At 38.7% G+C, this 15,190-nt stretch overlaps 1 protein-coding gene across 4 annotated transcripts in view; it reads left to right on the top strand.

The window, feature by feature from the left end:
* Window positions 1-15,190, top strand: part of tbc1d4 (TBC1 domain family, member 4) — a 46,628-nt gene that overhangs the window by 1,635 nt on the left and 29,803 nt on the right. For all 4 annotated transcript variants that reach the window (XM_042494099.1, XM_042494100.1, XM_042494101.1 and 1 more), the window contains exons 2-4: window positions 13,124-13,252; window positions 13,815-14,046; window positions 14,182-14,426. In XM_042494099.1, the coding sequence (XP_042350033.1) occupies window positions 13,124-13,252; window positions 13,815-14,046; window positions 14,182-14,426 (606 nt within the window). The remainder of the gene's footprint in view (window positions 1-13,123; window positions 13,253-13,814; window positions 14,047-14,181; window positions 14,427-15,190) is intronic.

A 15,190-nucleotide genomic window follows, 5' to 3' on the forward strand; every position in this document is an offset into this window, starting at 1 on the left:
TAGTGACCTCATACCAGTGGTGCTCCCAAACAGGGCCATGGCCCCCCTGATACAGTTGTCGTCCCCTCTCTTCCCCTTGCAAAATAATTAGAGGCTGAAATTTCTCATTTTGTAAGCTATTGCAAATATATTGGTATCTTGTAAAAGTAGACAACCTAACACCCAGGGCACACTGCATGCATGAGTAGTGGATGATGGCAACCTCGCTGAATTGCTGCAGCTCACACAGACAGCATTGTTACCTGTTACTATAACTTATGTATTTCCACAATTAAAAGCTGATACTCTACTAATTTATGGAGCTGTGCAAGCCACTGCATTTTCCACAGCACGGTCCAGTGTCAGAGGACTTTAATTTTGAACTGGTTGAGTAAAACAGATATACTTTTATTTCCTCATGTCTGGGACAAATTATTAGATATTTTAACTGTGGTAAAATGTCAATATAATTGTCAAAATCCCATTGTCACTTTCTATTTTTACTGTAACTGCATGCATTGTGCAGAACAAAATCGTTGAGCCCCCCCACTCGCAATCAGTGTGACTGCTCTAAGCTGTCAACATGGGTGCAAAAAAGAAGAAAAAAGCAATAGGTTCTGCGATGCACATGCACTGGCCATGCTGGTAGGGTGTCCTAAGCATAAGGCATCCAGTGGTACTAACCATATCACAATAGCTTTTGGAGAAGAGGCTTAAAATACTCCTGATTTTGCAGAGGGAAAAACTGGCACGGCGACTTTCAGAGGGGTTCACTGAACTCTCACCATAGTCTATAAACATCAGATAATCAGTACGGTTGAAGAAAAAATCAATACGGCATAGTATCAAGATATTTTGTGTGTATCCTTTAATATTGTTTTTTTGTATTATAGAAATGATCAACATGACAAATACAAATTATCTTTTAGTAGCTTGCTAGAATAATAAAATGTATGGCTTTTCCAGTCCACCTGATACAGTTTGCTGCAATGAAAATAACTGAAGTGAGACAAACAGACTGAAAACTTTATCTTATTGAATGAAACAGATGCTAACAATGTTTTCCAATCAGGGACATAACTTTAAGTTTAAAAAAGATAATGCATAGCATTATATTGCGGTGTGTGATACTGCAATACTCAGCATATCGCAACATATGTAAATTTGCAATAATGTATCATGATCCAAGTATTGTGATCATATCCTGGGGCATCTGGTGATTCCCAGCGCTAATAATTATTAATATTAACTGTAAATCAGAACCTAAAGTATATTAGTATGCAATTATGTAACTTCCTTAACAACAACAACAACAGTATAATAGAATTCCTAAAATTAATTTATGGCTTATGGTTTTCGTGTGCCACCCCTATGAAAAAATACCTGGGCCACTGCCTCGTAGTGCTCAAAACTCCAGTTTAACAATATCAATCTCTTACTGTTGTGTTTTTGTGATATAATGATGTAATTGTCCTGAGGGTCCTTAATTGTAAATCGACGATGATATCATAAACAGTGAGCTCCACCTGTGTAACTTTTATGATGGACTGAAACTACCTCTGAGCATAAACACCAGACAATGAATGTCCTGCAAAGCCTGAAATCTCCTTTAGGTGACAACTATGTCATTTAATCTCAAACACACAGTAGATTAGTTGATGGCCCAAACATGTTTGCTCTGGTATTAAGTATTTAGGCCACCGGGTCGGTGGGAATGATAAACAGAGCACCCTGGATTTTTGGCAAAGTTAATCCATCTCTGTACTTTTCCTCTTCACGGGATCAGACATGTTGCTGGTGACTGTAGTGTGACAACAACTGAATAGGCACACTATCGAGTCAGCACATTTACATGCTGATCAGCATGCCACTCTTGAGTAATAAACCGAAATGTGGTAAACAGTCCAAAATCAGGAACGTGGTAGTCAGTTCGACATCGAACATGCAATCGTGTTTTCTGGTCGTTGCTGAAATGCACTTTAGGTCAGAGTGCATGTGTAAGGGCTCACCCTCGTGGCACTGATGTGTTTGTTTGCTTGCGTGTGAGTGAGAGTTTGCAGTGGTGAATAAGAAGTGCTTAATACATCATTTTTTGTGTTTATATATGAATCATGTGGTCGTAGTTTTGTGCTAATGTCATTTTTCACCTGCTGCAGGCAGGGTTACTGCAGATCCTCAAAAAGTCTTAAAAAACATTGAATTAATTCTTCTGAAGGTAAGGCCTTAATTGGTATTAAAAGTTTTAAAACTGCTCAGACAGTGGAAATGGGATTTTTTTCTGACATTGCATTGTAAAATTAATATGTAACTGGTATTATTTTTTATATTTATAATAATAATAACAATTATAATTATTACTGTTGTTTTAGATATAATCTGTCAAATTCCCCTCGCATGAACGTCAACAAAAAGTCACATTTTATGTCACAATAAATATTTTGGAAAAATTGTCCCTAATCAATTGATCGTCAATTTTGGTTAATGTAAAATTGGTCAGAAAGTTCATGATAAGTGTCATTAAAAAAGTCCTTAACAGTCTTAAATCTAACATGCCTTAAGCTGCAGGACAAACTGAAGTCTCACACTCCACCATGTTTCCCCAACGAACAAGGAAACCATCACAAATGATGTTCACACACAGATACGCTCACATTTTTGCATCGATCTCTGCGTTGTATCATGTTTCCTGTGGTATGTGCAGGCTGTTTGTCTGCTGGTGAAAGCTGAGAGCAGAGGAGGCAACACATTTGAGGTACTTCCGTGGTGTCTGGCCTCTCTGCTGGCATCCAAATGTTTGCAGCAGTCACTAAGGCATCTTGAACGTACCTCATTCAGCATTATTACGCAAGAAAAACTGGTTTGGCAGTCAGCGAGCTAGCAACACGTGCAAGGTGGACCATGTGGAATGCATGGGTTATTTTAGCAGTACACTGCTGCCGTGTACAAACACACTGCTGCAGTCTTTTTGAATCATCTGATAATTTTCCAAGTATTTCCTGGTTATTATACAGGCATTCTCATTGTGCTGCTGTAGATTTCCTCCTAGTCCTAGCTGAGTTTGAAGACATGATGATTCTTTGCTTTATTTTCAAGTGACAGGCATGTTTTTAATATCTGTTCTTAGCTGTAGACATGACACAGGGACATTGTGTAAAGCCTGAGGAAAGAGTCCTGGCCTCTACAAATATGATGTGAAAGGTTAAAATGAAGTGATGCTCATGATGTCTTGAGGGACGGAGAAGATTCAGTTTATTAGATTTTGTAGGCGTGGAAAAAGTTGAATGTAAAGAAATGCAAACAATGCATAAACGTAGAATGTCTCATTGCGTGTGTTCCTTTAGTTTGATAGGTTGGGTACTTAAAATCAAGTTTGACTCCCTCAACTTGAAATACAACTTCAGTCCTCACGTATAGAAACTTTTTAAACCATTTGTAATCGGTTATGCATAAGGTACAGCCTTTCTAAAATTTAAAGAGACGGTTCACCCCAGAATCTAAAATACTAGATGGTTTTCTCGAAATGATGACCCGGTTACTGAAGATAATCCACAGACGTTGTTGTGTGCAGTTTCATGTAGGAACTATTTTCTTTCTACCGAGCTACATCCACCAACTGTATCGCTGAGCAGAAGGAAATGTGCATCTACTCATGGCGTGCTCATCGTGCTCATGACAGAGCGAGATGTAAACATTAATCCTCGCCTGCAATGTTGCTAGTTCAGTGGTGCTAGGTGAACTAGCTGTAGCCCCTCCTGCACAGTGCTACAGTAAGTGGGTGTAGTGAAGTCTGGTAGAAAGAAAATAGTGCCTACATTTATTTATACATTTATTTATTTAAAAGAGACCATGTGCAGTTTAAAACATAAATGTTACCATTTTATGCACCGTACTAGATTATAGTTACGAGCTAATTTGCATCTGCAGTCCCTTGGCAGGTCAGAACAAAGACACAGCACAATAACATAATAATATAAAGTTGTATTTAAAAAAACGAGAGAAAACCCCCCACACAAGACAAAATACCCACAGGAAACTGCTCACAACAAGGTCTGTGGATTATCTTGATTAGGGCTGCCCAAAAGTGGGGCCTGCGGGCTAGAGTCAGCCCACCATGAGGTTTGATTTGGCCCACTAGATGTTTCTAGCAAAAAAAAAAGTAAATTCATTTTTAAGAAAACATAATAAAAAATGCTGTTTATGTGGTTTTATAAATTTTATAAAAGTATTTTTAAAATTTTGTATGCTGTATTTTTGTGAGGTAAAAATGCTGTTAAAATATGGAGGGTCCCTAGTTCTTCTGAATTATTTTTTATGATGTGAGCATGGCGAGCAGAGTAAATAGGCAAAAAACAGCTTGCACTCTGCAGTTCTCCACTTATCACTTATTTATTGACGTTTCGAGCAAGACTGCTCTTCACCAGACTGATGAAGAGCGGTCTTGCTCGAAACGTCTCTTTTGGTGCATTAAATAAGTGATAACTGGCGCCCTGCAGTGTGCAAGCCAGTTTTTGCCATTTTTCTTTTTACTTATGTTTGGTTCAGCACGTGCTCCAAGTTTGGATTGGATGTGCGTGCATATTGTGTACACGGCGAGCAGAGGGACACTTTAACGCAGGCTTTGGTGCAAGTGAAGTAAGAAAAAATGGAGACCCAGAGACAGGAGCACACGGAAAAATCAATTTCAGTTAAGTGAAATAGGATCCGAGTAGCATTTTGCACCTTTACATTACTGCGCAATAAGTGTGTGCTTTACACCTGTAATCCGCAATGAACTATCAGTTTTGGCCCATCAAGAGAAAAAGTTCAAAGAGACATTGCTGTTGAGTTTTTCAAATGTATTTTTTTGGCACTTTGAGCACAGCATGCTGAGCGCCGTCTAGTTCCAAAATTTGGAGAGAATGCAAACATCTTTACGGCTGATAGCTCGAACACTCAACGACTCACACCAAAATGATCTAGACTGATAAATGGCACGACAGGTACGAGGTAGAATGTGTATTTTGGGGGTCAACTGTCCCTTTAACTCCTTAACAGGCATTGTTACTACTCGGTAGACATTTTTTGCAATCAAATTGCATCACTAAAATCTTGGCAAAACCCAATTTAATTTCATACAGATGTTTATACATAATGCATTTTAGTATTTTCATTATACTATAATTTTATTCATTTTCAGTTTTATTATATTGTACTATTTGTTTTTGTTTTTCTATGGTACATTAAAAAATGTTACTAAATGTATTATTAAATTTATTTATTTTTTGTATTTCTATTATTTATTTGATTAAGTTATTTCTTTTTTTATTTTTTTATTATAGAATATTGACTCCTTTTTTACCATAAGTTCTATGCAGACTTTTTTTCACTAGATTCATTTTTATTTGCATTTATATATTCTCTTATTAATTTTTATGTTTATTTTATGACATCACTTTTTTCAGATTTCTATTATATTACATTGCCTTTTGCACTTCTTACAATGCATTATACAAGGGAAAAAATCTTAAGAGTTTGATGCATTTTGTTAACATAATCTGCAATCTATAATGTTCTATACATTTTTGCAAAGGTATTTCTTAGTGTGACTGTTTAAGGGTTATGGCTTACTCAGTCATCTTTAGACTCTTGATTGATGTATCCATGGCAACAGCCTATAATATTTTGCCAGCCACTATCATTCAGAGTTTAAATGTAACGTTTTACCTGGCTCAGAGTCTTAGATACTCATTTATGCCCTCTGTCAGACTCTCACGGCAGCAAATTTAATACTGGCTCAACTCATCCCTGTTGGGCCGTTATCAAACCAGCAACAGGCAGTCAGAGCCTGCACAGTGTTAGAGCACAGGCCTGTGTGTGTTTGCACCTCTGCTCTCACTTGGAACTGGACCACAGTGGAATCTCTCACTGGATGACCCTCTGCTGTCGTGTGAGCGGCGGTCATTATTCAGCAACACGTAGTGAGAGTGGGACGCACTCATGAGCCAAGTCGGGGCAAGAGTGACTTGACCGCACTATAAAAGTCTAAATCAGCATCAAGGAGTCAGAATCAGAATAAGATTTATTGCCGAGTCACTTGAAAGGATTTTGCTTTCATAGGTGGTGCATAAAATAAACATTGGGTGGAAATGTTTCAGAATGAGAAAGCTGTTCAGTGCTGGCAGTTAAGCAGACAATGGCAAGCAGGCAAGAAAAGGACAATGATGACATTCACTGTTTTTGTTTTGTGTCAGTCACAAGCTGCTGAAATGAATCAAATCAGAATTGTACCGTGGCGGACTTTGTGATATCAGCAAATATCATATAGTCCAAAGGATCAATATACAATCCCCACACAAAAAAGTATGGATGCTGTCTAAAACATAAATAAAAACAGAATACAAATATTTGCAAATCTATTTCAACCAACATTAATTTGAACATAGTACAATAACAAAATATTTAAAGTTCATATGTGGTTGTTTTTTGTTGATATACATGCCTGCAACGTGTCAAAAATGTTGTGACAGGAGCGTGTTTACCACCGTTTTATATCGCCTTTTCTTTTGATATCACTAAGAAAGGATTTTGGAACTAAGTACATTAATTGTTGAAGTTTTCAAAGTGAAATTTCTCTCTCAAGATTCACAAGTGGGCACCTGAAAATCCTCAGGACTTTTTAAAAATAAATCATTTAAAAGGATCCCCATCGATGCCAATGATACCAGCTAAGATTTAAAGACTATTTGTTGAAGATAGCACCAAAATCTCATCTGAACATTGTGAGAGGTTAGTTTCTTTATACAGAAAGCGTCTTGAAGCTGACTTTGCAAACAAAGACTTCTCTAAGTATTATATAAATTTCACTTTAGCGCGTTCAGTACGTTTTCCCTGTATCATTACACTTCATTGTTCATAGCTTTTATGGATTGAAATGAAATGATGTCTTTGTGTTGTTTAATCAAGTTAATATTAAAGTCTCATCTAAATTTCGTGTGAATAGTTGGTTGGAAATATGTTTAATGAAAAAAATAGGCAGAAAACAGTAGATCATAGGCACAGTGTGAGAGTAGACATGTTCTAATAGAGAAATGACTGCTTCTGAATTTTTTTAACTGAAAATAGCAGGCAGTTTCTTACACATGGTATGGATCTTCCATGGAAAGATTATTTTTGCAACAAAAGTCAAAGAGACCATGTGAATGAAAGTAAAAGAAAAGTCAGTGATCAGTTCTGACATGAGCTTTTCTGCCCACGTTAAGGTGACACCGGAGCCTCTGTTTTGCTTTGTTTTGACTTGGGACATGAACTTTGTACGGTGCCCAGTTTTTCCTAAGGGAGATGGAAAAGCACTGGCACGACGTCATCGCTGCTGTGAGAACAGAAAGGTGCCTTTAAAACCAACCCTCAGAGAGCTCCAGCCACACAAAGACAGATGTTTAAAGCAGCAGTATTTATCCAGGGCCGAAGCTCTGTTAACAAGCAGCAGTCTTATTTGTCTTGTCGGGCTAAACTGTTTTTTTTTTAAATTTTGAGGTTGTAAACGTGTGTGTGTGTGTGTGTGTATATATACACACACACATATACATACATATATATATACATACATACACACATATATATACACATATATATGTTAACATGATAACAATTAATCGACGATCGATTACTTGATTAACAAATTTAATTGATTAATTGATGTCAAAGTGTATGCACTTGTATGTGAGTGTATGTTGCTGTGAGCTTTGATTTAGGAAAAAACACATATGATATTTGAAATAAGTAACATTATTAAGAGTATATGTTTAAATAATGATTAATCAATTGTCATAATTATTGTTTAATCAATTGTCATATTTTTATTTATGTTTTTATTTGTTTATATACACACACACACACACACTATGAAAATAAAATGTTTAGATTAGATATAGGGTGTATATGTGTATGCCAGCATATATATGACAAGCCTTGGTTTTCTTTATGTGAGTTTTTGATAATAATTTAATTATATATGAAAGGGGCATTTTTTCTTTTTTGTTATTCATACATTTTTAACTACTGTTTTTGTTGTTTTTTTACATTTTGAAATTAAGACATGAATCAGTTGATATATCGTATTAAGTTAAGCTGTGACTGGATTTTAAAGTCTTTTGATTATTTTTAGTTAAATAAGCGTGTAGTTTTGTATTGCTTCTGTTCTGACATGGAAAATGATCTTTCATGCCTGTCTTCTTTCATCCTTATCTTGTATTGACACAAAGATAACCTGTGTGCCTCTAAAAGAAGTCTAATTAGGCCTAATTGTGGATGATGTGAGCATGGCGGTTTGGCTTAATGGTGCTGATAAGGTCAACAGAACCATGTGCCAGCCTCTGTTTGATCAGATATTATTAGTTCCTATTGTATGGAGGTTTGACACTACATAAGCCACGCACAGAGAGTGCTCAGGACTCCACCAGCTCACAGGGGACAATCCTCGTGTTTGTTTTCTCCTAAGCTCTAAAGCTGCTGCCGTTTATGTAGACAGGCTTTGGATCACAGCCAGTGTCACTGATATTGTTCGATAAAGCCAGGCAATGATGGGTGAAGGTTAGATGTAAAACCCAGTTTGAAGTACCGTCGGAGTGGTGTTTGAAGAGATTTCTACCGCGGTTTTCCCCGATTCCCTCTTTGCTCTCTGCCTGTCTGTTCCTGTCTCCACCCAAGAAATGAGCACCTTTCCTGGCTCTCTATTGGACTGACTACAAATTATTAATCAGATCAAATGCTGCGATGGTGTCATCTTACTCATGTATAATCCAGCAGTGCCTTTAAATGTTAAGACGGCGCTGTTTTTTTTTCCGACGCGGGCCTCATGGCGTGACAGAACAGACAGTGCAGTTGTGATTCTCAGCCACCAAGGCCTCTGAATTACCTTCACCTCATAGTGTCAGCGCTGTCTTTGCCAATGTTTTTTTTCCCACGGAGGAAGCCAGTTTGATTTCACATGCTGTTTTGTCCACCCTTGATAAAATAGGGTGACATCTTTAAGGTTATTTTCTGTATATTTATGTGCAGACATTCATTTTCATAGCTTTAAGTTAGCAGGGATCTCAAATTTAGAGCTGCACTGATTAACTGAATAGCTGACAAGAATTAATTCATCCCCAACTAATATGATAATTGATTAATCACTTTGAGTAGTTTTTTAAGAAATTAAAGTTTAAGAATCTCTGGTTCCAGTTTTTCCCACAGCCCTTTTTACACAGAGATTACACATTAGGGCCGCTACGAAGACACTTCATTACAATATCTCTGCCTTTTTTACTCAGAACCAAACGACGGCCTGGTAGTGTTTGATTTTAGATAGCATGCTGGCATCATGGAAGCAAAAGAGGCGTCATGGACGTGAAGTGTTACACAACAGCACTGGCCTCTTGTGTGACATATAACATGCATGTTGTCAGTGCTTTCTGAACAATAACAATTTAGTAGTTATTGATCTGCAAACTTTATTTTGCATGTGGTTTCTCCTCTTTAAATTCTGCCATTTTTGCAGGTCCTTGAACACAGCACAAGCAGAAGTTGAGTTCTCTTGGGTTTTTTTGTCAGCAGCAGAGATTTGAGGAGTTTGACTTATTGCGTGGATAACTGACCTGTTGACTTCATCAGAGCTGATCAGATAGAAAGCAAACTTTTAGATCCAACACAGTGAACTGTCAAGTTTCACTTTCACAGTGCCTCTAACTCTACTGCTCCATCTGTGCACAGAGTACACTCTGCGCTCCCAGCGCAATGAATAAATAAAGGTATTTATATTCTAATAGTGCTCCTATTGAACGGTCCAGCTCCAAAAATATAAAATCAATACACGCTGACAGATTTTTTAATGGTGGCGGGCTGCAACAAATCAATGAATATATGGGAAACCCTGGGTTAAATGAAAAGCGGTTAAGGTGAGGTTAGATTAAGGCTACGAGAGACTTTGGTGTAAACTATACTTTTAAAGGATTTGCCATCAAAACCATGTTTGGTTAATTTAATACTAGAGTAAGGGTTACATCTCATTACTCACAAGGTTATTCACATCCGCATGTATTCTGAATACAGTGGATTATCACTATCTTTGACTTCATAGCTGCTAACTGCTGCTAGCTACTTTTTTAAAATCCTGCCAATTGGTAGAAAGCATAACCTGTCGTCAAAACGTCAAACCTGTCTTGTCCTGCCAGTTGTCCCTTTAACACAGACGTCGATTTGGCGGTGTTACTTCTCACACAACTCTGTCCCAGCTCTCCAGTGATTGTACCTTTTAGAAAGAATGGCGAGGCGGCATAACAGTGCAACATACCTGCCTTGAGTAGGCAGTGTTGAAGGGTTTTATGACAGTAAACTGAATATCTTTCAGTTGTGGACAAAAAAAGATATTTCATGATTTCATCTTGGACTTTTGGAAATACTGATCAACATTTTCCCACATTTTATACATGAACAACAAATTGATAAATCAATAAAATAATCGACAGATAAATCAACACCGAAAGTTATCGTTAGTTGCAGCTTTACTCAAAAGATTCTTTGAAAGTTTTCAAGGATTTCAGAAAAATAAACCAGCTGACAGCCAGAAAATCAGTTACACAGGTCAGGCTTGTTGGAGTGAACAGATGGCTGAGTATATATGACCATCCACCCACCACCTGCCTTCTTCCCCGTCTCCATGCAGCCCTTTGTCACCAGCCACGCACAGCTCAACCCTCGGGAAGGCGGGCGCTTGGAAAATGGGCTTTTAAAATAGCTCATGTAGCAACAGGAGCAATATGGCAGACAAGTATTTGATCTCTGTGTCTCATACATAAACTTGCCTCCATGAACAGCAGGGATACACTCTCCCAGGATGTTTTATTTTATTTACAATTATTCCTTCCCTATTTGCCCGCCCTCCCCCTTCTGTCCTGTTGTCCTGGTCACACCTCTGAAGTTTGACTGATGTGTTTTGTTGCATAACTTCCCCCGCTGGTCTACATAATACATATGTTTGCTCAACAGTCAGTTGGCATCTGTTATCAGATACAGTTGGATTTGTGTGCAGTGTGTGGAGCCACTGTTTGTTTTGGAGCTCACTGTTGTCTTAAACGGGTGTTTGGCCGACCTTGGCTGTGGCCTGGTTTTATGCACTCTCGCTTTTTTAGAGCCAGAACTCAGAGGCTGTCACTCCTGTTGTGTCTGCTGAAATTATTGTAATCTCAACTGTAAAATTGTCTCATAACTGAATGATGCAATGGCTTCAAATTCCCAAGTACTGCTTAAGAGCGAGCTTTGACAGACTTACATTTTCTGTCTTGACTTGTTTAGGTTTTTTTTTTACTAGATGCAAGTTACCAAAACAGATTTCCTGCTTGGATGGCACAACCCATTCCTGGAGTTGAACAGGGTGCATGTGCCAAACACGGCGGAGCAGAAACAGGCTCAGCGACCTTCAAGTCTCTGATTTCCTCCAGCCCTTTTGTTTTGTCGTCTGTCCTACAGAGAGTGGGAGTTTCCTGTCCCCTCCCCTACTTTTGTTATGGGTGCAGTGTTTGGTCTGTCTGTTGTTGACTAGCCCAAGTTATTTAAAGTCACAACACGAAGTCTGGTCAAGTTATTTGTTAATCAAAGCAAGTTTTTTGCATGAGCAGCGACAGTCAGTGAAAAAAAAAATTAATTTGTTCTATGTTCACTTCTTTGTATGCTGTGAATGTAAGTTGAATAATTTTTGTTACCATATAAAATACAAACAAGTCACAAACAGTGTCTTTTGAGATCGTAGGGTTATTGCATTTGATGTTATTTGTGCCGAATGCTCGACCTCCAATATTGCTGCTTGCCTCTTTCTCAAAAACCACTCATGCAAAGGGCCATACAGCTATAGATTTATTATGATTTTAGATATGAAAAATATGAAATTATGTTACTATCCTGACTCCTTTGACTCTGAAATAACAAAATAAAGGCCGCCAAATCAACGAGTTGCACCAATGTAACTCATGGTATACTAATTACTTACTTGCACGCTTACTTCAGAGGAAAACATTGCACTACTACATTTACCTTACAGAGACATGTTGCTGTTGACATGCAGGAGTTTGAGTCGTGGGATGAATAACTGATCTGTTGATTGATGGATGACAGGAGCGGCTGCTGCAGAGGGTGAAGCAAACTTTTAGACCCAGCATAATGTATGGTTTAGTGTCACTTTCACTGCGCCTGCTGTTCAGCTGCTCCGTCCGTACCCAGAGTGCACTCTGTACGCCGAGAGCTGCAAGGAATCCCCAAACAGTGTATATATTACAACAGCGCTCCTAATGAAAGGTCCAGCTCCAAATTTTGAGATTAGTATGTGGCGGTAGACGCTGCAATCGTGGTGGGTATTAAAATTTGTACTATTTTCAGTTGATAGTTTAACATGTTTTACCACTGCCAACATCAAGATTCTCAGTTTGAGAAAGGGTAGAAAGTAAAGCAAGAATGCGTTTGCCAGGGATCCCTAAATATCTGATTCTGCCCCTGAAAAACATTTAAGTTGCAGCTACTATACAAATAGTGGCCAATTTCCAAATATGTGTATTTTGTGTTTGCTTTAACCACAGCAGTCATGACAGAGACTATGGATTTAAAGAGCAGAGGTATTTTTGCAGGCGACAACATAATTAGTGTCATAAATTATTCCAGTGTAAAGGCAAATAAAAACACACCCAAGTTCAAGCTACTCACGGCAGAAACACCAGTGAAATACACTAAATGAGACATGCTCGACTCTCTGTAGAGCCCTGAAGCCCACTGCTCACAGACCAACAGAGCGCTGTTTGCTTGTTTATTCAAAGGTAATTCATATAAAATGCGCTGCATGTCAGAATTGCACCAAATGTCATATTGCACGTCCTTGCGTCCACAGCAATACACACATTAAGTGTGAAGTGCTTGAATGGCTCTTGAGATATGTGGAGGACAAACAGACGGGGATTCCTTGCTTTGCAGTTAGGTTATGTGTCCTTTTTGGTTGTTTTATTCTCATGTTGTTCAGCTGCAGGAAGAGCTGCAGAGAAAACCTGCTCTTGCTTCTGTTTCCAGGTCACCTCCTTTTCTCTTTTGTTGTGGATTTCCTCTTCCCATTCATCATGTCCCTTTGGTCCACTTTCCTTTCTTTCAGGTCCCTGAGGTGATCAGCAGCATTCGCCAAGTGTCCAAATCTGCCCTAAAGGAAGACGTCAAGCCCAAACAGGAAGCTGACGAGGCCTTTTACAACTCCCAGAAGTTTGAAGTGCTTTACTGCGGCAAGGTAGAATTTAATGTGCCCCCCAAAAATAAATTGTTTTTATTCTATCAGGTAATTATGTTAACCCTTTGAAACCTGGATTGACATCACACCTTTCAAAATTATTTAAACCTTCGAATCCCGAGCTAATTGGATTGATTTCTTTAAAAAAAAATAACATGGATTTTAAAAAAGAGAAAATGAGCAACTTGGTAAAGATCTTCCGCAAATTGCAAGAAATTTGTTGATTTAGATTTTTTTTTAAAAGATAGTAAAATATTTCCAGATAACTATATTTATAATTATCACAACTACATATATTTAAAATTAATTAAAATTGTTATATTTTAAGCACTTTAAGTTAATTTATTTGTGATTCCAGGTAAACTTTTCTTTTTCTTCTCTTTGTTTGTTTCTTTGTTTTTGTTTATTTTTCAGGTAATTTTCAAGTATTCTTCACTGATTTCCTGTTCATTTTGCAATCATTTCTTTTTTCTTGTCTTTTTTTCATATTTTTTTTAAAAAGAAATCAAACTTACTTGCCCATGTTTCAAAGTGTTAATGCTGCTGCATTTTAAAAATCCAGGTGACAGTTCTGCACAAAAAGGCTCCAGCCACCCTCATCGATGACTGCATCGATAAGTTTCGTCAGCATGAGGTCGAGCGCAAGCGTCTTCGACTGCTCAACGGCCAGCGAGGGTCCACAGACAGCCCCCCTGTGGAGTTCCTCATTGGAGGAGATGGAGACCCGCTGTCCTCTGCTCTGAATGAGAGTATTGAAGACCCTGATGGCCTTATAGTGGAGGACATGGCTGGAGGTAGGAGCCTGTATGCAGGTTTAGGACTTAGCGTTAGCTCTTTTATTGATGTAGTGGCTCAGTACACCAGAGTAGCATCTAAAAGTTCCAGGTGTGTTCATCTAAATAAGTGTATCTTTGCTGTTTGTGTTTCAGGTAAAGGCTTGTGTAGCAGTGCCAGTCAGAGCAGTCTGCGAGGAGCATTTCCCGAGTGCATCCTGGAGGATTCTGGTTTTGAGGAGCCTCAAGAGTTCCGGACACGCTGCAGCAGCCTGGCGGGGAGTCTGCAGAGGAAGCCAGGGGAGGGCGTCATCATGGGTCCCACACGGCGCAGACACTCGAGCGCACCAAACCACGTTCAGCCGTCTGATTCAGAGAAGAACCGCACCATGCTCTTCCAGGTAGAGCAAATTTCATATTCAATCAATCATTAATTTTTTCACATGGAATTATACAAGGTACAAATCCACTGAAATGCAATCCCATCAGCCCCTCAAACTTGTGCACTATAATTCAGTCCATTTTGCTTCATATTGATGGCTGCTGCTTTATGATTGTCCATGTTTCCGGACGGTTCTGGTAATCCATGGAGGCTGTTTGTGGAGTGATTTAACTGTCCACACATCTGGACCTCAACAACAAGACGGCCACATTGTCACTCAAACACAGCAACACTGCCATTAGCAGTGATCCAGCAGCACCTGACATTCCCAGCAGCACACCAGTACTTATTCACCATAAAGCACAAAACTCATCTCCTTCCCTTGCCAGTCCTCTGCTCCTCCACATCGGCAAATAGAAAGAGAGTCACCGAGTTGAATGGCGTCATCCTGGATTTTGCCAGGTTTCGGTGAATCAAAGAATAATACACTTGCTGATGTGGCGTTGGCGAGTTTGTCCTTTTTTTTTTTTTTTACGCCTCTACAGTGGCTAGCAGGATGCTAGTTCAGCCGGTGCTCATTCTTCTCCAACCTTTCCTCGATGTGTACTGATGTTTACATTTGAAAATCTTGGCCTGGTTTGTGCTACTCAGATTGGGCGGTTCATCAGTAGAGACAGGTAGAAAGAAGAGGTCATCAGCAGGTGGTTGTATTTGAGTGATTTGTATCTTTTTAAATGTTTGCTCTATTTACCACACAAACTTCATCACGGCCTCATTAGGTTC

This window comes from Plectropomus leopardus, chromosome 10 (assembly GCF_008729295.1).
Source record: "Plectropomus leopardus isolate mb chromosome 10, YSFRI_Pleo_2.0, whole genome shotgun sequence".
Classification (NCBI taxonomy): Eukaryota; Metazoa; Chordata; class Actinopteri; order Perciformes; family Serranidae; genus Plectropomus; species Plectropomus leopardus.